Source organism: Cyprinus carpio, chromosome B16, assembly GCF_018340385.1.
Source record: "Cyprinus carpio isolate SPL01 chromosome B16, ASM1834038v1, whole genome shotgun sequence".
Taxonomy (NCBI): Eukaryota; Metazoa; Chordata; class Actinopteri; order Cypriniformes; family Cyprinidae; genus Cyprinus; species Cyprinus carpio.
In genome coordinates this window covers 26,022,409-26,045,113 of record NC_056612.1, presented here as the reverse complement: position 1 = coordinate 26,045,113, position 22,705 = coordinate 26,022,409, and the positions used below count along the sequence as shown (strand labels likewise).

The following is a 22,705-nucleotide window of genomic DNA, read 5'->3' as shown; positions in this document are numbered from 1 at the left end:
TTAAAGAATGTACTTAACATGGTTTATTTCAGAGCATTGGGTCTTAACAGAGTTAAACAAAACTGATATTCTCTTAGAAACTATCATCCACTCCTTATTGGTATAAATGGTTAACTATAATTATAAATACACAATAACAGCACTGAAATGTATAAACGTTTCTTTTCACGTCCAGTTTAATCTCTGGTCACAACGTGTAAAATCCAATGGAAGTGGTTCACAGGGTCCAACAGTAGAATGGCACAATGAGAAGACCAACAGAATGAGCCAGAAACAAACACTTACAAACTAGAAGCAAATAGAAGAAGCTGGGTTAAAAAAGGCAATGTAAGACAGAACTCCAGCAACAAGGCAGAATCTCATCTGAACAGTAGCCATACACACATGAACTACTTTGTTTCCAGGAATGACTGAGAAGCTTTAATCATAACACTTGACATACAGTATTCAGTCCGCTCTCAAAGGCCACCTACACACTGCAGGGAAACACGCTTGCCACTCATTCACTGAGAAAAATTTACTTTGTAATTACTTTAAAAAAAAATTTGAGTGAAATTTGGTTTAAAGAAATGCCAAGTAAAATTAAATGACATTTTAAAGTAGAAAGACTAAAACAGTTTTTTTTTTTTTTTTTTGGTAAAACAAGAAAAACAACTAACACTAAGCTTACCAATGGTTCTCAACATGAACAAAACCTCCAAAGGGGCCTTGAGATGACTTAAAACGATTATAATTTTCATTTGAATTAATTTTAAATTTCTAGATCTAGAAAAGTTAATTAATACAATTTTATAACATTTAGGGCATTTTTATAATGAATTCACACGTATTTAGTTGTGAATAAAATTTAAAATTAAAACCTATTTTTAAAAATCCTTATCCTTGATCTTAACCTTAAATTAAGAGGGGCCTTCAAATTATTTTAATTTGAATTCATTTTAAATTCTACATCTGGAAAAAATTATTTAAATGAATGCAATCTTAAAACATTTAGAGCAGTTCATATATATATATGACATGACAAACAAACAATTTTTTTTCCAGTAAAAATTGTAAATCATGTTTTTAAATCCTTATTCTGAATCCCTTAAATTAAGTGAGGCCTTCAAATGATTTTTAATTTAATTATTTCAATTCATTTTAATTGCTAGACCTGGAAAAGTCATGTAAATAAATACAATCCTAAAACATTTAGGGCATTTGTATAATGAATATAATAATAATAAAAAAAATTGGCATGCCATATTCCAATAGTTTTTATAGGGTAAAAAAAAACACAACCTCTTTTTAATCCTTTAAATTAAGGGGGACCTTCAAATATTGTTGTGGACAATTTTGGCCGTTGGAGTGAAGAAGGTTGAGAACCACTTGGTTAAACTGTTGGCTTTTGTGTTTCTTTTTTAGGAACATGTTATGCAAAATCTGCAGGCCTGAATTCTGTACACACACAGAATGACAACAGAAGGAAATTTTAAATTGTTAAGTTGTTTTGGATAAAAACATCTGTTAAATGACTACATGTAAATGCATTTCAATTTTGCATTGTGCACGTGGCCAAAGAGACAAAACTATCATCCAGAGACTCTCATGTACAGTAGCTGCTGGTAATATCTAAAACTTGATTCTCTCTCGAACCACATCATCAAAATCCTCTTGCATTTATACAAAGAACAAAAAAAAAAAAAAAGCCCATAAAGGGCCTGGGCCGTCTCGTAAGATCCACATCTCAAGTTCTGTACAAGCAAATAAAATATGAGCTCTTTAAAACATCCATTTCTCATAACAAAATAATCTGATCCATTAAAAGTTCACATAGCAAAAAAGGTAACAGATCTCCATATATATATTTATACTGTATATACACACACACACTATTTTGGCAGACAGAACACGAAGTAGTTCTTTTTTGTAAACAGCTTCCTTCTTTCCTCGCACACGACGTCTTGTTACATTCATGGCTCCAGTTCTAATTCCTCCTAATACTCAGAGTTTGTGCTTGTAGAAAGACCTGGAGTGAAGTTCGGCCTCGTCGACACCCACCTGACCCCGGAGAGACACGGACAGAGGACGGGAATGGGAAGTAGAGGAGGCCTTGGCTCCGTTTCATTCTGAATCCACGTTGAGATCTTTCAAAATGTTCTCTCGGTACACGCTGACCCTGGGAGAGGATTTATGGGATTTGGCGGGACGCTTCGACTTGGTTCTCCTCATCTGTGGTGATGTCCTCCCTGACCGCCTTCTCTGCGATGGTCTCTGGGATGGCGTCCAGGCTGCGGCGGACCTTGGAGCCCGATACGGACGAGGGTCGCGCTCCTCCCTTGGCCAGGTTACAGGTGAGGGCGGCGTAGTGGATCTGTTTCACATTTTCCAGCACTTCCGCCCGAGCATGTTTCAGCAGATCGGCCTGGCCCTGAAAACACACACACAAGCAGAGACAAGGGGTCTCCGTCACTAATAACTGGATACAAGCATTCCCGCAGAAAATATTCTCATATTCATGCAAAGACTTGTTCTTATCACTGTTGTAACTTATATACAATTAGCTACATTTTTATGCAGAATCTATTGCAGACTGTGCTGTAATTACTATTATTTAGCTAATCATTATACTAAAATAAACGTTTGATGATCTATATATATATATACATATATATATAGAATATTGAACATTTATACATAATATACATATAAATACACATACATATGTTTAATAAGTTTAGGTTGAATTACTAAAATTACTAAAAGTGAAATGAAAATAAAGAAAATATAAATTTTTTTTAATGAAAATTCAAAATATGAATAAATATCAAATATAAATTTTCAAAATATAAATAAAATACTATAATAACTTAAATAGCACACACACTTCTCTCTTGATACACACTTCTCTCTCTTGATATATATATAGGGCATTTAAAACATTTTATTTTAAAAAGTATGCAATAAAATATTTGTATTTGACAAAATTCACAAAAAAACCTTATGTATGAGTAAATTATGTAAAGCTAAAGAAAAAATATGGTAAAAAATAATAAATATGATAAAAGTGACTAATATTAAATACTATAAAATAAAAGCTACAGACAAAATATAGTAAAAAAAGCAATAAAGTGACTAAACTTAAATTTTAATAACAATTGAATATATAAATACTATTATAGCTTACATGCACACACAAATATATGTATGTATTTCTATATTTATGTGTGTGTATAAACATTTATTTTAAATAATATCTCACAAAATATTTGTATTTGACAACAAAAATGTTGATGCGTATGCAAAGTATGTACTTGCACAAAGGAAACTAACTCTACTGCTAATAAATAACCTCAGCATGGTTAAATATTGCTTGGTTAAGCCTGGTCAATATGTCTGTCACTAGTTTTTAACTTTGCGACCGTGTCCTCATTATATTTGCACATTTGCCGGACATCAATACACAGTGACACAGATCACATGAAGCACAGCCACCTCAAGTTCAATTTAAGTAAAGTACATAAAATAATGGTAGTCACAGTTGTGGTGAGTTTAAGACGTACAGCATATATTTGGGGTGACATTTTTGAGCTTTATCAAAATGCAAGTACTTAAGTACTGAGTGATACGTCACAGGAGCCGTATACTGATGTAAACAGCAGATGTAAACGTTTGGGCCACAGCAAACACTGTCATTAGTGTTGTGCAGAAGATGTGAGAAAGAAAAATGGCTGTGATGAACACTGGTCATTTTTAACACAATGGCTCTGTTTTGAAGAACAGGCTTGTTTAACCACAGACACATTCACTGTTTAATTATCATTGATGTTCCTTAAGCAAACCAAATCGCCACCTAAATACTCAACCTTTAACACGTTTCTTTGACTGCCTTGTGTAAGCACTGAGGTATTTCCTTCAGGAAGTGCAAATCTAGTTAATGGTGCTGTTCTGAATTCTATTACAGGCTATTGTGCAACCCCGAATTAAACAGTCAGTGTCCCAAAACTGCCACATTGGTTGAGAAAGCATTAATACTCATTAAATATTCAAGATGTTAACTGCGATACATCACAGCATCTTAAATCATAAGGAGCACATCTGAGTGTTAAAATCTTCTTCTGGTAAAATATGCAAATTGTCATCTCAAATGTAGAAGCAGAATTTTTCACAGGTGCTAAACGGCTGTGATCACCTTCAGAATGGTGATGTTCCAGGTGAAGCTCTCTACAGATTTGTGGAGTTTTCTTCCCTTCAGTCCCTCCTTCACCGCCATTTCGTGTAGTTTCTCATGGAACTCCATCGCTGAAATGACACATTCAGAAGTTCAGATCAGAGCTGGCAAATATGGCCAAAATTATGTCTAAATATATATATATATATATAATATATATCAATCTAAATATATATATATATATATATATATATATATATATATATATAAACGAGACTTATGCTTACCAAGAAAAAAAAAATCTAATAATTTAAAATATTATTACAATTCAAAATAACTTTTTTCTATTTTGAAATATTTTGGGTTTTTGTTTTTTTATTTTATGAATTGCTGGTTTTTTGTTATGATTATTTGTTTTTTTTGTTTCAATTTATAATTGATTTTTCATTCTAATATGCTGATATGTTGCTCAAGAAAAAATCTTATTGTTATCAATGTTAACAACAGTTGTGCTGCTTTTTTTTCCAGGGTTCTTCGATGAATAAGTTTAAAAGAACAGCATTCATTTGAAATAGAAATATTTTGTAACATTATAAATGTTTTTACTGTCACATTTGACTAATTTTATGCATCCTTGCTAAATATTATAATTTAATAATTTATTTCTTTAAAAAATGTACTGACCATAAATTTCTGAACAGTAGTGTAGATTTTCACATTTCATGTATTTGCAGTTTGCAATTTAATATTAAAAAAATCATGCCTCCAACCAATCAACTGTTTTTTTTTTTAAACGTTAATTTAAGAATTAAAATAAGCAAAAATCAATAAAGACTGAAAAATATTTATATATTTCCATTTATATGCACCAATATCACAATACTTTATAATAGACAACAATATTTAACTAAACATTTTAATAGAATCATTTTAATATATGAAAGCTTATTTCCATCGGAGTTCAGAATTGAATCAATTCATTTGAATCAACAGTTTGAACTCATTAATAGAAATGATCCACATCAACTAGTTGAATTTTTCTTGCATTTCAAATCAGAGCCATTATCAGAACATTTGTCAATTAAAACATGCTCTGATTCTTAAATCGTGAGATTCAGAACAACTGTAAAACTAGTCTAAAGGAACTTATAATGTGCCTTAAATCACTGCAAATAATAGTCCAATATTTTGTTTGTGGGACATCCCAGCTCAATATGCACAACTCACCCATCAGGCTAAATAATAAGGATGGCTCGTAGCCAATTTGAGAGAGTTTCAAGCCATCTGAACTCCTACCAGCAACCAAATCCCTGCAACTAGTCAAGCTTCTCATACATTCGTAAGCTTTGACAACTTTAGTTACCAGGATCAAAGAAACTATGGGATGTGGGCGCACGGTTTAAACAAACACAGTCACTTCCTGTCATCTCAACTCACACCACCACGAGGCAAGTTTATTCTGTTGGTTCGGATTAAAGCCTCGTGGGAGACGCGATGACAGGGCTTATTGTGTCACATACAGCAGATCCATCTCTTTGTGTTTGGTGTTTTTATTGTCCAGACTGGCAGCTTGTTGCAGTAAATTGCGAGCCGCATGGCGCAAACGAGGACGGTAAACGCATGTGACGCGATCAGAAAGCAGGTGGCTAATAACACATTTAAAACAGAAAGAGAAAGAGAGGAAGAAAAGAAAGAAGGGAGGAAGCAGAGATGAGAAGATGCGATCATGGGCACAGCAGACATAGACATGAATCCTTTCAGACTGCATTAGCATCAAGACAAAGAACACAGAAGAGATTGGTCACCAAAGAACCGCAACGGTCTGTTTCTGTCTTTGTCTTTCTTTCGTTCGCACTGATCTAAAGAACGGCCACTGAGGAGAGGAGACATCTCTTTCAGTGATGGTGAAAATGCTACGTTTCAATCTGACTGGCTGGTTTCAATGCCACTTCCAGGACTCAAGCTGCCAGGAAACAAATCTGCAATGAGCACTTGATGAACAATTGAGCACAGGAGTAGCCAAAATTTGTCATTTGTCATTGCATTTAAATCTAAAATAAACAATAATAACAATCATATGCCACTTCCAATAATAAAAAAAGCATTGGTTTGAAAGCAGGTTTATTATCATTTACTAAAACTAAAGATATTAAAAACATTTTTGAAATTAAGCTGAAATTAAATTAAATAAATATTAGAGGGAAAACTTCAACTAAATTAAAATTAAGGAAAATGCTGTCTTGGTAACTAACTGAAAGAAGTTTAGGTTGAAACACTAAAAAAAAAAATAAAGTAAAAAAAAATAAAGCTAAACTAAAACTGAAATAAAAATGAATTAAACTAAATAATTATAAATAAATTAAATTAAATTAAATTACTATAAATTAAACAAATTTAAAATAAAACTGAACATATATTAATAGAAGCTAATTCAAAGTATTAATAAAAATGGTAATCACATAAATAATACTAAAATAACACTGGTTGTGCGAGGATAAAATTATTAAAAATTGTTATATTGAGACTTATACAAAAACATGTTAAAGGGTTCATGTGATGTTGCTAAAAAGAACATTATTTTGTGTATTTGGTGTAATGAAATGTGTTTATGTGGTTTAAGGTTAAAAAAACACATTACAGTATTTTCCACATACTGTACATTATTGTTTCTCCTCTATGCCCTGCCTTTCTTAAATGCTTCGATTTTTACAAAGCTCATCGTTCTGAAAAGCGAGGTCTGCTCTGATTAGCCAGCTATCCAGTGCTTTGTGATTGGCCAAATGCCTAAAGTGTGAGACGGAAATGTTACGCCCCTTGCCATATTGTGATGCGTGTCCTGGTCAGAACACCAATAAAACCCAGGACAAAACAATAAAACCCATCACAAGCGAGGCATCTGTTGCATCCAGTGGGGACATAATTACAGATTATAATGACTTATACTGTGTTTTTAGGCGTTGCATTGCATTAAAACCCAGGACAATCAGTGGCAAATCCTTTAAATATGAAAAACGTACTTACAGACTGTGAGTCAGAACAGTCGGCATTGTAGTCTACTCTCTCGGGATCACGAAAAAGTCTTCCATTAAATGCGCTGCACACATCTAGTCGTGTCCTCTTTTGGAAGACCAATGTATTTTCACTTTCATAACGAAACACAACATGGCGCCAGCAGCAACAGTGAGAATCAAAGTTATGCCTTTAGTCGTGTCGTGAACAATTGGGCTGGTGTTTATGCAAATCGTGTTCCCTTTGTGGTTGAACGAGGCATTTTAGAAGGGTGGGACGAGTCTTAACATTTATAAAGAATATCTCTTTGGGTTTGAGACTTTAGTCTTTGCAACTTTAGGGATCTTATCTATTAACGAACAGCTTGCAAAACTCCAAAGAGAAAGGAAAATTTGCAAGTTTTTTTTTTTGTTTTTGCAACTTTAGGGATCTTATCTATTATAACTATAGAATCATACTTTGGATAAAATGTTTGTGTGAGGAAACAGACTGAAATTTATTTAAGATTTCTCTTTAACGGCGATTTTGCCTTTTTGGATAGACGTGTTCACAATGCAAGTTTTTTTTTTTGTTTATAAACACTAAACTAAACAACAAAAACCTCTGTTTAACTGCAAATGGCCACATATTTACATGCATCAACTTGCAGATTTGGTGATCAGCAACTTGGCAAAGTACAGTTAGGGAATGAAAAGGAATTTGGACAATTACTGTTGCTCCTAAACCCCTGAATGACTGGCAATAGGAATGTCCATCAAACCCTGTGCTGTTTCTGTTTTTGTGTACATTAGCAACAGCGTGTGATAGTTAATCCGCCTATAACCGTGCATCTGTTGCGCTCCGTCTCGCATTCTCAGCGATGACATCTAGGTGTGCAAACGCTCCCACAGCTGTAAACCCTCTCTGAAAGGAGATCACGGCTTAAACGACGGTCTCTAGATGCAGATCGCTGGCCAATGAGGCGGCGCACAAGCCTGGAGAGACAGTGTTTGACTTCGTACAAATAGAGCAATAATGCTCAAGAGGGGGAAGCCATTAGCGCGAGCAGCGTGAGCATATTTCAAGATGATTTGTATTCATTCCTGGCGTTACTTTCACACTCTGTTAACCTCAGTGGTGGTGGGCTCTCACGTCTGCGAGCCCCTCGGATTTGACGGGCGGTAAGCAAGGAGAGGTGCTGTCGGGTTAATGATGCGTGATCGAGCCGAGGAAGGCGGCCAATGGCACTCCGACGGCTCTTCGTGGAAGGGGTTGCCTAGCAACATACTATGGGAAGAGTGGGAAAAATCAGGGCTGTCATTCCACACGTGCGGCGTCTCTGTGGATGCCAGCTCTGTGACACTGTGCAGACAGCATGAAAGAACGCCGCAGCACCCCAATGCACGTGTGAGGGCGGCTGCGTGCTTCTAAGACACCTGCGCATCACTTCGTAGCCTTTTATGTGCTTTAAATGACTTAGTTTTACAGAAATGCATGTTGTCTGGCACACTGCTATGCCTCATGCGCCGCCTTTCAACCGCAGTAACGAGAGTGACTGCAATTGCAGCATGCTGACAATGTAAACTTATTTTTTGGATGCTCTAATAGACCTTTAAATGAACAGATTAAAAGAATAGTTCACCCTCAAGCCATCCAAGATGAGTTTGTTTCTTTCTCAGAACAGATTTTAACAACTTTAGCATTCCATCACTTGCTCACCAGTGGATGCTCTGCAGTGAATGGGTGCCATCAGAATGAGAGACCAAACAGCTGATAAACACATCACAAAAATCCACACCACTCCATTCTATCAACATCAACACATTAACATCTTGTATAGTGAAAAGTCCATAATCCATAATAAAGCTTCCTCCCGTGAAAAAAGTCCATCCCCTGTTGTCTTTCACTTCGAAATCCACCAGAATATTTGTTTAGAACTGTTTTTGCTTGTAAATGGTGCTTGATATGTGCAGATTTCTCTCTTGATTCAGATTAGATGACTTTTTCACTGAAGAAAGCATTACTTTGGATTATGGACTGGTATTTTAAAATGAAGCAATGATTTAAAGTTAAAAACATTGTGATGGATTTGTTTCTTACAAACATGCAGCATTTCGCTTCACAAGATGCTAATTCATGGACTGGAGTGCTGTGGATTACTTGTGGATTACTGTGAAGTTTTTAGCAGCTGTTTGGACACTCATTCTGACGGCACCCATTCACTGCAGAGGATCCAGTGTTGAGCAAGTGATGGAAGGCTAAATTTATCCAAATCTGTTCTGATGAAGAAACAAACTCATCTACAGCTGGGATTACCTGAGGGTGAGTAAATTATCAGTGAACTATTTCTTTAAACAATTTTGGCATTGATGTAGCCTATACTGTATCCACCTTGTGAGACTTCTGGTGCTTTTCACTTCCATGTACAAAAACAGTCCGTTATCCTCCTTTATATTGCAAACTGAATTTATTATCACACTATTTAAATGTAATGTTGTAATCAAACACACTGGTTTGTAGAGGAAATAGTTTTATTGCTTACAGTACTGTTGTTTATCTATAATAGTTATTTAACTATAGTTTATTTTAGCATTGCAAAATACACTGTTGCACTGCATCATGTTTTTTTCAGCACCTTGCATCCTTGAAAAAATACAAAAACAGCTAATTCAAAACATAAAGCATCATGTTTTGTCATTACAGTATGTGAAGACTCACTGGCCAACTTAATTAAAGAACACTCAGAAAAGCGCTCTCTCCGCTCGTCCTGCAGATTATCGTAATTATCTTAATAAGCGTGCACCTCTGTTTTTGTCAGCTGCTTTGACCCTGTATTTTCATTTCCACACACAGGGTCATGTTTTTATTATGTCGTGTCAAGTTGAGACCCTCTCAAGCCCCTGCATTCTGTTCTACTCTGCTGCGCTTCATCTAGCTTATTAAAAAAAATCACCAAATTAAAAATGCATCTAAATTTTCCATTATTTTAGTGGAAACTAATTTCCATGGTTACAAATTTTATGTGTGTGTGTGTATGTGTACGTACACACACACACACACACGTATACATATATGAAGAGTTAATAAAATAAAAACAGAAAACTCCATTTTAATTTTTTATTTTTTTTTAAATCATGTTTTTTTTTTTTTCATTGAGATTTATATTTATTATAATTCAGTTTGGGTTTTTTTTATTTTGGTTAGGTTCTAAATAGCTCAATAAAATACAATAAAATCATAATAACATAATAAAATTATGATATTTGAAAATGTAAAAATCTGAATTTTCTGTTTTTGCAAATAAACTTCACATATATGAATGAATGAATGAATGATGCACTTATATAGCCCTTCATTGTGTATGGTTTTACACCCAAAGCACTTTACATTATGTGGGGGGTCTCTCCTCAACCACCAGCAGTGTGCAGCATCCACTTGGATGATGCGACGGCAGCCACAGGACAACAGCGCCAGTGCACTCACCACACACCAGCTACAGTTTGAGAGGAGAGAGAGATAGAGCCAATCAAGTGGTTTGGGAGTATTAGGAAGCCATGGTTGACAAAGGCCTGGGTGGCAATTTGGCCAGGACACCGGGGTTACAACCCTACTCTTTACGAGAAGTGTCATGGGATTTTTAATGACCCCAGAGAGTCAGGACCTCAGTTTTAACGTCTCATCCGAAAGACAGTGCTTTTTGTCAGTATAGTGTCCCTGTCACTGCACTGGGGCGTTAGGACCCACACAGACCACAGGGTGAGCACCCACTGCTGGCCTCACTAACACCTCTTCCTACAGCAACCTAGTTTTCCCATGAGGTCTCCCGTCCAGGTACTGACCAGGCTTAACCCTGCTTAGCTTCAGTGGGCAACCAGTCTTGGGCTGCAGGGTGATATGGCAGTACAGCTCCTGCACCCACATTTCTAGCATCCACACACAACCTAAAAGGGCGATCAAATCGGGGAGCTGCTAACATAGGAGCAGAAACGAGCAGTGATTTAGCTGCAGAAGACAGAAGTATATATAATATATATATATATATATATATATATATATATATATATATATATATATATATATATATATATACTGTATATGGAGGGCTCTTTACAGTATGAAAACTGACTTGTGTCCATCTACGGCCATAGATTTATTCATTTTTTTGTATGCATCTATTGCTTACAGTAGATGCAGTGTTATTTCTATAGTATATATTATTAGCTTAGAATTCGATTTTATTTTTATATTTTTAGTTTTAATTTAAATTTTTGTCTTGTGATTCTATCATTTTCATTAGTTTTTGTTTATGTTTTTATATTTCTTTATAGACTCATTTTCTTTAGCTGTCAAGGCAACTTCAAATTTTCATGTATGTTTTTATGTTTAATTCAAGTTTTCAATCTATTATTTGTTTAATCTTTATTTTAATTACAGAAAAAGAATCTTAAAAATATTAGCTTTAGGCTACTTTATAACAACACTACTCAGGGGATTGTATTAGTTTATGTTAGTTTTATTAGATAATACTAGTTTATCTTGGTCTGCATGCAAGCCATGCATCTTTTTTACTAGTACAGTAGATCAAATCCATAAGCGCAGCCTCCTTACAAGCAACCAACTCCCGCTGGCATCAGGGTGATTGTTAGCGCACAAATTTTCAAATATTTACAGCAAAAGTATATCCTCTATAGGTCTCTTAGATGCTTGGAGCACTGGCCGGCACTGCTTTACTCAAAAGGCAGCATGTTATTTACTCTGCCTGTAGATCAATACCTGCTCGGTCTTTTGCAGCGGCCAGTTTTGATTATTCAGGGCTGTCGATGCCGGAGTTTTCCACTGGATTTCACATGGGAACGGGCAAGCATTGACCCACTTTTCCTATTCACCGTTAGCAGCTCAAGCTCCCCGTACAGCTCCATCAGTCCATCTCCACCACACCTCAAGAGAAGGAAAGCTGCTGCCGGTGGGCCGTTCATCCACATTAACTAATGTGTTCATGCGGGAGCCTGAAGTGCACCAGGCGGAGATGGGCTTCTTAAGAGAGGCAAGAAACCGCAGAGATTGATTTACAGTGTTTACTGCAGATCAGACAAAGCCGTTCTCTGTGTGCTCGTGCTGGGACAAAAGAGGATGAATATTTGATGCGGCCACAGACTCTGGAAATCAATAAAAGCTTGTGGTTTGTCTCACTTCTGACGCAGGATATTAAACTGCATTAAAAGTGGTGGAAAATGACTGTTAAGCAGAAGAATGGAAGCGGCTGAGTGATAGATTGATGATGAATGACATCTTCACATTTTCTGAAGAAAGCAAGGTGTTCCGAGTGGTTCTTTGTGCATTTTTACACAGCACGTTCATAGTGGTTGCTAGGTTGTTCTAAGTTGATCTAATGCTGCTATTTACATGTTAACCACATCTCAGAAGACCTTAGCAAGCATATAGCCATGTCTTGGCAACCACCCACACGCTAGCATCATGGGGAGTATTGCACGCTTTCTTCAGAAAATGTAAGGATAGTTCATTCTAAAGCGAAGTCTGAGCACTTAGAAAAGCAGTAAGGATTTGAGGAACCAAGTTGTGAATTAACATTTGCTATTTAGGGTTAAAGGTATAGTTCACCCAAAAAGGAACATTTGTTGTTATATTACTCCCCCTCAGGACATCCAAGATTTAGGTGACTTTTTTTCTTCATTAGAACAGTAAAGAAGATTTTTAGCTGAAACCCTGGTCTTTGGTGATTCAGAAAATGTAAGTTGGTGGCAATATCAAGAAAAGCATATCAAGGAACACAAAATGAATACCTGTGGCTCTTGGTGATATATTGAGGTCTTATGAAGCAAAACAACCGGTCTGTGCAAGAAACTGAACATCATAATCCAGAGCCTCAAGCAAATGGGGAAATCTGATTCTCTTCTGCGAAATGGTTCTTTTGGACAGTTCGTTTTGGTGGACTGGTTCAATTCACTAGTTTGTTTACGTAATCACACAATATATGCAACCTATATGCAATTACATGATTAAAGCACCCAATAATGATGTGAAACCTGGATGTTTACACATCTTAAGCATACAAAGTGAATAAAATGGTTTTCCATAAAACGTATAAAAACCATAAAAACGTGTTCGGTTCATTTATGCGCATATCAGCGGTCCGAGTCTAAACTGCTTCCTCAGTTCAGTGACTATTGGAAGAACTGGAGTGCTGAATGATTCATTCATCATAGGATCAAACCACTGGCTTGCATTTTATGAATCACAAAGGACCACAGTTTCAGTTAAAAATCTTCTTTACTGTTATGCTCAGGAAAAAAAACAAAAACAAAAAAAAACTAAATTTTTGATGATTACATTAACAGCAAATTTTCACTTTTTGGATGATTTACCCCTTTAAGGATTTTAATAAACTAAGTATGCGCAACAGTTATCGTGTAACTTGCTTTACCAAGCATTAATAACCACTGTGAATCAAGATTTATTTGGCCATTATTAAAGCCAAACAGGACAGAAAATGACACGTGGTATTGAAGCAATAGGCAAGCTTATTGATTTAGTGTTGGCTTGACAAAACAGAACGGTAGTGTGTGCGTTTAGGTGTGGCTGATAATTGTTCATCGAGAGAACATCTAATGAACTCTAACAGCTTCCTGTGCCAAGATTCCATCAGCTGCGATCAATGAAACACACTGCCAGCCTCCCGCATCGATCACCTGCCAATCACTGTCTCCCAGCAACACAACTACTGTAAATGATTAGCAATGTTTCCACTCTGCATCACAAGGTTTTATGAACGCAATAGAACATAGATGAGGAAATGTGAATCACAGCAGGAATGATGCACATATATTTTTTCACTAATAAAAAAGGCAAAACTTGAAATAGCATTATTTGCCTGCCTATATTTAAAAAAAAATAGATTAAATTTTGATTCCTCTGTCTGATTTGATTTGTGATATCAGAAGTGAAGCTACATTGTGCACTTCAAAAAAAAAATATCAATGCTATTTCAAAAGGCCACAGATGCACCTTAAAATTACACAAACGCTTGATAAAACACGCTTCTGCATTCGGCTTTTCTCTTTCATTTCAGAGTGAATGCAACTGAGGCCGATCTTCGGCGATTGCATCGTGCAGCTGCTGGCGTCACATTGATTGCATGGCTTTGATAGGCCATAGATGTTTACCCTTTTAGCCCCCGATAATTAGAGAACAGAGTGAATGACACTATTGAGAGTCAAAAAACCCCTACTTGAACGGTGTTTGAAAAGCAGGACATCACACAGGTGAAGAGAAACACACAATGAGCCTTATATAACAGCGTGGCATAATTAGTTCTTTCTCTTTGAGCTTTTTTTAGTATGAACACACTTGTGTTGTCTTTCTATTTCAGAGGGAGCTGCGATCGAAGGGCCGCGTCGATTGGCTGTGTTCCAAGAAACACCCGTCCCTTGTGGAACATTGTGTCTTTCTCTTTCTCTCGCTCGCCTTGTCTTTGCTTGCATTCTCTCGTATGGTTTTTCCTTCTTACCTGCTTTCTGGACTTGCAGTATTCGCTCGTACACGCTGTCGGAGCTCTCCAGCAGCGTTTGGCTGGTCTGGATCATCTGTGAACATGGGAGAAAGAGACACGTAATGAGCATCTGTGCGGTTACTGTAACACTCGGATGACAGCTCATTTGTAGTGTGCCTCAGTGGCCTGTACCCTGCAGATACTCATGTACATTCAGAGGTCATAAGAAATTTTATAAATACATTCCAGTCACACAGAAAATAAAATAATAGCCTACAACCAATAGGTATTAATAAAATAAAAATTCTGTCCTACTTTTGCATAAATGGCAGGAAGACATGTAATGTTCATGAATTTGCACCTAAGGTCATATGAAACAAAACAAATACATTCTAGTCAACAGAAAAATAAAAGTAAAAGAAATAAATAGCAATAAAATATTAAAATAATTAAATAAGTAGTATTATTTTCTCATTCTGTTTTAATGATGAGAAGACAGTTTATGTTTATAATTTATGCCTGAATATGGGTCGTATAGTAGCTGTATAATTTACATACCATATTGAAAATAAAACAGTAATATATATATATATATATATATATATATATATATATATATATATATATATATATATATATATATATATATATATATATATATATATATATATAAACTGCTACTGTATGACTCATATATATAGTCATACAGTAGCAGTTTAATTTAGATATTATTGCAAATTATATCAGAGGTCTTTATTATGAGACATAATAAATACATTGCAATCACCACCCCCCCAAAAAAAAATAAAAAAAAATAAAAAATAAAATAAATTAAATTAAATTAAACAAAATAACTTAAAATAATAGTAATAAAAATGGTAATAAAATAAATAATATAAATAAAAAGCACAATAAAGTAGCATCCTTTGGTACTTTTATATATGATAAGTTTAAGAATTTTATATTGAAATATGAAACAAACAAACAAAAAAACATTCCAATCACTCAAAAAATAAACAATTAAAATTAAACAAAATATTTAGACAGTAATAAATAAATAAATAAATAGTAAAATAAAGTCCTTTCCTGGGGTACTTTTGTATAAAATGCAAGAAGATAAGTTAAATTTATGAATTTACGGCTGAATATGGGTCCTGTATAGAGTTATTCATTTTACAGTAAATTATTCAGTAGCTAGAAGCTGTATAATTCACAGATATTACTTCAAATTCTAAAACCATTATACAAATTATACAATTGTCTTATAAAAAACACACAATATTTATTAAAAATGAATAAATAAATAAATAAATAAATAGATATAAATGGCCTGATGGAGTCTGAAGGGAATTTTTTTTTTTAACTAGTGCTGTCAAAAGATTAAATGCTTTTAAAAAAAAAGGTTTTAAAAAGATAAAGATTAAAAGCATCCAAAATAAAAGTTTTTGTTTACACAATATATTTGTTTATATAAATACACACACGTGCATGTATATATTTCAGAAAAAATATGCTGTTATATATTAAATATATTTATTAAGAAAAAAAAAAAAGTTTATATATTTATATACACGTAAATATTTTCTAAATATATACTGTAAGTGTGTGTCTTTATATATACATAATAAATATACACAGTACAGACACATATATTATGTAAACAAAAACTTTTATTTTGGATTAATCGTTTGACAGCACTATTTTTAACCTTCTGAACAACGTAAGATTAGCAGCTACAATGCAAAACAGGAAGTACATGGTCGCCTAATGAGGAAAGTAATGGCAAGACAGAAAGTGGGCCAGATTATGTAACAGATATGTTCTTTTGCTGAACATGGACCCACACCCTTCTAATGAGGTGAGCAGATTCCTACATTTAATTATGCCAGACCATTCAGACACACACTAAAACTAATTCAGACAGACGTCTCAGCACAGGCCAGCGGCTACAGATCCTGCAGCGCCATACACCAACCACATCAGAAAGCCAGAGCCTAGTTAAAAAAAAAAAAAAAAAAATAACTTCTTGTATGAGACTCAGCATGCTGCCAAGAAAGACAAAACAAAGTTGCATTTATTAAAGGGCATTTTATATTCTTTTTTTTTCTTGCTGAAGTTCACTTATAAGGCTAACCTAAGTTTCTTACATGTTGTTGTTCATGTTTATTCTGTACCCTCTCTCTGACCCTTAGAAATAAACACAATTTTAATAATGCTAATTAATGTTTTCACTACTGTATATTTAATACATCTATATGTAAAAAGAGTTCTCAAGCCTCTGTTTAAGTTTATTCATGCAGATTATGCATATGCTCGTTCTGACATTTGGCCTCTTGAAACGCTGGCCTGTATCATAAAAACAAAGACCTCTGGGAAGAGTTTACAAATTACAAAACATAACAGAGTGGGAAATGTGAAGTCATGCTTTAATTGTTGAAACTTCCTGCATTTAACACGTTGAATCTATGTGGTAACAACGGATGTTTTGTAGAAATGATGTTTGATTAAATTAAAAAACATCCTTCATTCGAATCATTGCAGAGCAAATACATAAATATCATGATGAATATTTTATGATATAGTACACTGCTGTTAAAAGATTTGGGATAGATAAGATTTTTTTTTTTTTATTAAGTCTCTTATGCTCTCCAAAATTGCATTTATTTGATCAAAAATACAGAAAAAAACAGTAATAATATGAAATATTATGGCAATTTAAAATAACTGATTTCTATTAGAATTTATTTTAAAATGTAATTTATTCCAGTGATGTGTAGCTGAATTTTCAGCATCATTACCCCAGTCTTCAGTGTCACATGATCCTTCAGAAATCATTCTAATATGCTGATTTAATGCTATTTTGTGCTGCTTCATATTTTTGTGGACAACACCAACACCATTTTCATTTGATTAAAAATCTTGCTGAATAAAAGTTTTTTGTTGTTGTTGTTGCTTTTTATGCTTACTTTAAAGTACAGAAATGTGTTTCTGGAAAAGGAGGATTTTCGCAACCTGTTTGTGCTATCGCTCTATGACAATGAATCTTGAGCAAATTACTGGCTGTTGTGATGTAGAAACAAAGGATTAGCTGAAACTTTAATTTAATGCACTGTTATCGGCACAGGTCCTTATGTAGCGCAGGTCAGTCTAATTGAATCATACATCCCTATAGTGGCCAAACCATGGCAGGGTCACTTGTCGGGGGCAGATCATCTTTCCATGCCAACAAAGAGCAGAACAGCTGCTTCAGCGTCTTTCTCTGATGGCTCGTGCTCAGAAAGCTCTCACAGAGATCAATCACGAGGCTGTGGCGACTTTCCAGGAAGTCGGGTTGGAGCGCACACTTGCTGATGGCCTCGCCACGTGCCGACGATCGCCCAGACCTGACAGATGTTACAGGAATGCTAACAGTACACAAGTGTCAAAACTATTTCTTCACACCTTTCTAGATCCATGTAGACGTTGCCTTCGCCTGCAACCAAAACAATGGCTGAAAGAACCAGATTTGGGCTTGCACAGGCAAATACCACTCACATTCTCTACAGAAAATGCACAAATCGATTTAGGTGACACTAAGTGAACACATTATAGTAGCAACCCCATTTGGAGTAACCTAAAGCTAAGAATCATAATCAGTGGCACACTGGTGAAAGTTCAGGAATGTATTTTAATCAACTTGAATTAATCTAATCTATCAAACTAGCCCTTCATTTAAATCATCCAACAATACAATTCAGATCAATTCACTGCAAAATCATTCCGACACATTTATTATTTATTTAAGAGCCAACACAGATGATCTGGTATATTTAATGTGGGTAAATAATATATATTTACATATATTTAATGTATATATTTATATATTTATATATACAACAACAACACAACATTCATAATCAGAAATGTTTCTTGAGCAAATCAGCATATTAGAATGATTCCTGAAGGACACTGAAGACTGGAGTAATTCAGCTTTGCATCACAAGAATAAACTGCATTTAAAAATAAATTTTAAAAGAACCTGTTATTTTGAAATTGCAATAATATTTAACAGCATTTTTACATGAAATAAAAGCAGCCTTTGAGAGCAGAAGAGCCTTCTTTCAAAAGGCCTTAGAATTAAACTGTATATCAGAGAAGAGTGCAAATAGAAAAAAAATCAGCACTATAGAAAATTCAAGGATTGAAAACCATTTAAAATCCCCTGATATTTCCTGGTTTTCCATGACTGGATCTTTAATCACCAGGCCACACCACAGCTCTTTGGGTGTATCTGTATCAGAGATGCGGGTACTGGCCTCATGCGCGCACAGCTGCAGCAGCTGTCTCATCGCTGACAAGCCCACTGTCATTACATTACTAATGGCTGGAGAAATTGCAGCCTTGGTGGCAGACAAACCACTATAGGGGGTATTTATAGAGCGGGGGACCAGGAGGAGGACAACAGCAACCCCTTGTTCAACTGGTGCACAAACAGCGCTGCATTTCCTCAAAGATGTGCGCATCGTTCAGCGCATTCATGCATGCTTTTCATCGCTCAATAAACACTTTGCTCTTTAGATTTCGGAATCAGGCAAAGAATTGTTTTTCTAAGATTATTTTCATAAATGTGTATGTTTTTTGGAACAATGCGGTTGCAAACTTTTTATAAAAACAATGCGATAATAAAGACATGTTGATGATGATATGAATGTGGATCTGTTGTGTTCCTCTGCTCCGGCGTTCTTCCTGAAACGAGAGCTTGGAGACTTTCTTTCCGTTCCTGCTCATCAAAACTGTGAAACATGGCTATTCTCTGGGCAGTTTTCCCAGGAGTTTGAATTTACAATTTGTGATGGTGAATTATTCAAACATAAGCAAAAACTGTTGCGACTCATTATCATGACCCATGGACACAGACCTGCTTTATTCATGGTTGCATCATCGCAACTTATCAAATCTGAGTCACCATGCATCCAAAAAGCCTTTATTTCACTTCAGGCTACATAAAATCATGCAAACTAAATGTGTGCCTCACAGACATGGACTTGTTTGTTTGGTTATTAAACATTTCAGCAACAATAAGTTTTCCAAGCCATTTACAATCTAATTTTCCACAAATTCACTGCAAAATGGTTTTCTTACTTAGTATTTTTTGCCTTGTTTTCTAGTAGAAATATCTAAACATTCTTAAATCAAGACACATTTATGAGAGAATCAAAAATACTTAAAATGCTTAATTCTTTAGATATTTTCTGAAAAATGTATCAAAATGAAGTGAGTTTTTGCTTAAAACAACATAAAATATCTGCCAAAGGAGTTAGAAAAATCATCTTAATAAAATAATCTTTAACAAAATGACCTTCTCAAACAAACAAAACAAAAAATGCTTTGTCTGATCCCATTGTCAGATTTTTTTTTTGCAAAAAAAAAAAAAAAAATCCCATTTAACTTTGATAGATATTGGTCTTTTTTTTTCCCTGAAAGAAGTCATTTTGCTTCAAGTAAATGTATCTAAATGTAAATACATAAGAATGTTTAGTTATCTGTACTTGAAAACAAGAAGAAAATAATTAGGAAGAACATTAAAAAAATAAGATTGTGTCAATTTAGGCTACATAACACCATGCCAATTAAATGTGTGCATACAGAATTTCTCAGAAAGCTCAGTAGATTTTTGTAAATGTTATGTTTGGTTATTAAATATTTTGGCTACTTTGTGCTTTCAGCATCCAATAAATTTACCAAGCCAATTTAAATCTAATTCACAGCAGAAATGGTTTTCTAAGTATTTTTGTCTTGTTTTCCAGTACAAATATCTAAACATTCTTAAATCAAGACACATTCACGAGAGAATCAAAAATACTTTGGAATACTTAAGATGTTTTCTGAAAATGTATCAAAATAAAGTGAGTTTATAATTAAAACAAGTAACACAAAATATCTGCCAAAGGGGTTAGAAAAAATAATAAAAACTAAACAAAATTGGCTTCTCAAACAAACAAACAAAAAAATCAGTCTTGTCTGATCCCGTTGGCAGATTTTTTTTTTCATTTTTCTTTCTTTTTTTTCTGAAAATTTAAATGCATCTAAATTTAAACACAAAAGAATGTTTTGATATTTGTACAGAAACAATACAGAACAGAACTTTTTTCTCTTTGTGTTTCAGTGAAAACAAATAACCACATATAGGTCTGGAAACACAAGGGTGAATAAATAATGAATTTTCATTTTTGGAGGACCTCTTCCTTTAAAGAAATGCACTCACCATCTCATAAGCTGTGACCACTTTCTTCAGGACTTCCGGCAGCAGGCCCTGGGCCTCCATGGTGGGGTACTGATCTCTGAGGTTAAACAGCAGAAGTGGGCTGCTGTCCGGCCCGATGAGGCGCGGGGAGAGCGCTAGTATACACTGCTTCAGGTTGGCCACCGCAGACAAACCGCAAAGCTCTTTAAACGGGACAATGGCATTCTGTGGAGGACATGTAGGTCAAAGAGAGAGCGTGCACATAAATGTTTTGCAGCACAGAACAAGTTGTTTTGTTTATGATAATGTCTACGGCCAAATGTAGGGCTGCATGATTAATCAAAATGAAAGCAAAATTGCAATATGGCTTCAATTGACTAAATATCTATGTGCGCTGTGTGCCTCAAAGTGAAGCATGGCACTGTGTTCTTTTACACACGAGATGCTCATTTTCTGACGACCGTCCTTTCTGCATCAGCTCAGAGTTTGGGTCACTTTAATGTGCATTTTGGGAATGCAACATGCAACAACCATCTTCTTATACTTGAAATGAGAAGCATTTATCAACAAAACAGAAACCCTGTGGTTTTCTGCAATAGGTTTTTCTAAGGGTTCTAATAAATATAAATATTACAATTTTACAGTAGTAATTGAAAATAACATTTCTGCATTATGGTTATTACATGTGGTGTTCCATCGAAAATATTTTTCAAAGGTTTGACGTTTGAAAAATTAAGAAATTAAGACATGAATATAAATAAATATAAATACTATCATTTTACAGTAGTAATCAAAACATATTTTCTTATATACATACAAACGCAATATCTTTTTATTTTATTTCATAATTTTAATATTTTTATTTAGTAGTGGTAGTAGCAATAATAATAATGTACTTTTAATAATAATTTTAAAAATGTATTGCTTTTCCTCAAATTCTAATTTTAGTAATTTTCATTAGGTTTCCTATTATTGTTATTTGTATTATTTTATAGTCATATTGATATATAATCACAGAGTTTTGGCCAAATTGTGCAGCAACTAAAGGAAGCACAACAAACCTGGATGCATTTTTTTTTCTTTTTAAACCCATTTAAATCGCACTGAACTATATTTAATACATTTAAAAATGCTATGAAAAAGTACAATAGTGACTGGCTACTATTATGTTCTGAATGGTATACTAACATACTGCATGTGTGCATCTGTGCATATAATTTGCTAAAATGCAATTTTATATAATTGCATTGCACCTTAAAGTTACATGAGCTTATCAGGTTGCATGATTAATTCAGCAAATGCTTTCTAGTTATAATCTCAAAATACACAGTATTTGGCACATTGAAACTCTTGCAGTCCAATCAATTATTAATTAAAGAAAAAAAAATCAAGGCTGATAACATCACTAACAGTACACTGGAAATGTTGAGCACATTGCATTATGAGATACTGTACTGTATGCATACTGCATGCTACACCTAATATATGGTGTATGTACAGAACACGCAGCGGAAATAGCAAGAGCATTATAGTAGCATGCTATTCTGATCATAACCGGTGACCTAATTGTGGGAGATGACGAGAAAACAAAAACCAAGACAATGGTAGCAACGTGCCGACTTCCCCATAGTGAACATCCACGAACAAGAAATGCGATAGGAAGTGGTTTTCGTAAAGTGTGATTTCTACAAAAGCACTGCTCTGAACGTGGGAGGAAGACGTCATTTTTCTTGTGAAGTTTAAAACACAAGCAACAGCAATATTTAACAGACACACATCTACCCACTATTACTACTGAACGCGGCAGAAGTGTCACAGCCTCACTGCCTGGAATTGT

The 22,705-nt window shown here is 34.7% G+C and overlaps 1 protein-coding gene across 1 annotated transcript in view; it reads right to left on the bottom strand.

Moving 5' to 3' along the window:
• LOC109046162 (inactive phospholipase C-like protein 2) overlaps positions 1-22,705 on the bottom strand; it is a 45,076-nt gene continuing 22,371 nt past the window's right edge. Inside the window, exons 3-6 of the mRNA XM_042741731.1 lie at positions 20,890-21,093; positions 14,664-14,739; positions 4,172-4,281; positions 1-2,410 (exon numbers count right to left, since the gene is read on the bottom strand). Of these exons, the coding sequence (XP_042597665.1) occupies positions 2,171-2,410; positions 4,172-4,281; positions 14,664-14,739; positions 20,890-21,093 (630 nt within the window). The 3' untranslated portion in view covers positions 1-2,170. The remainder of the gene's footprint in view (positions 2,411-4,171; positions 4,282-14,663; positions 14,740-20,889; positions 21,094-22,705) is intronic.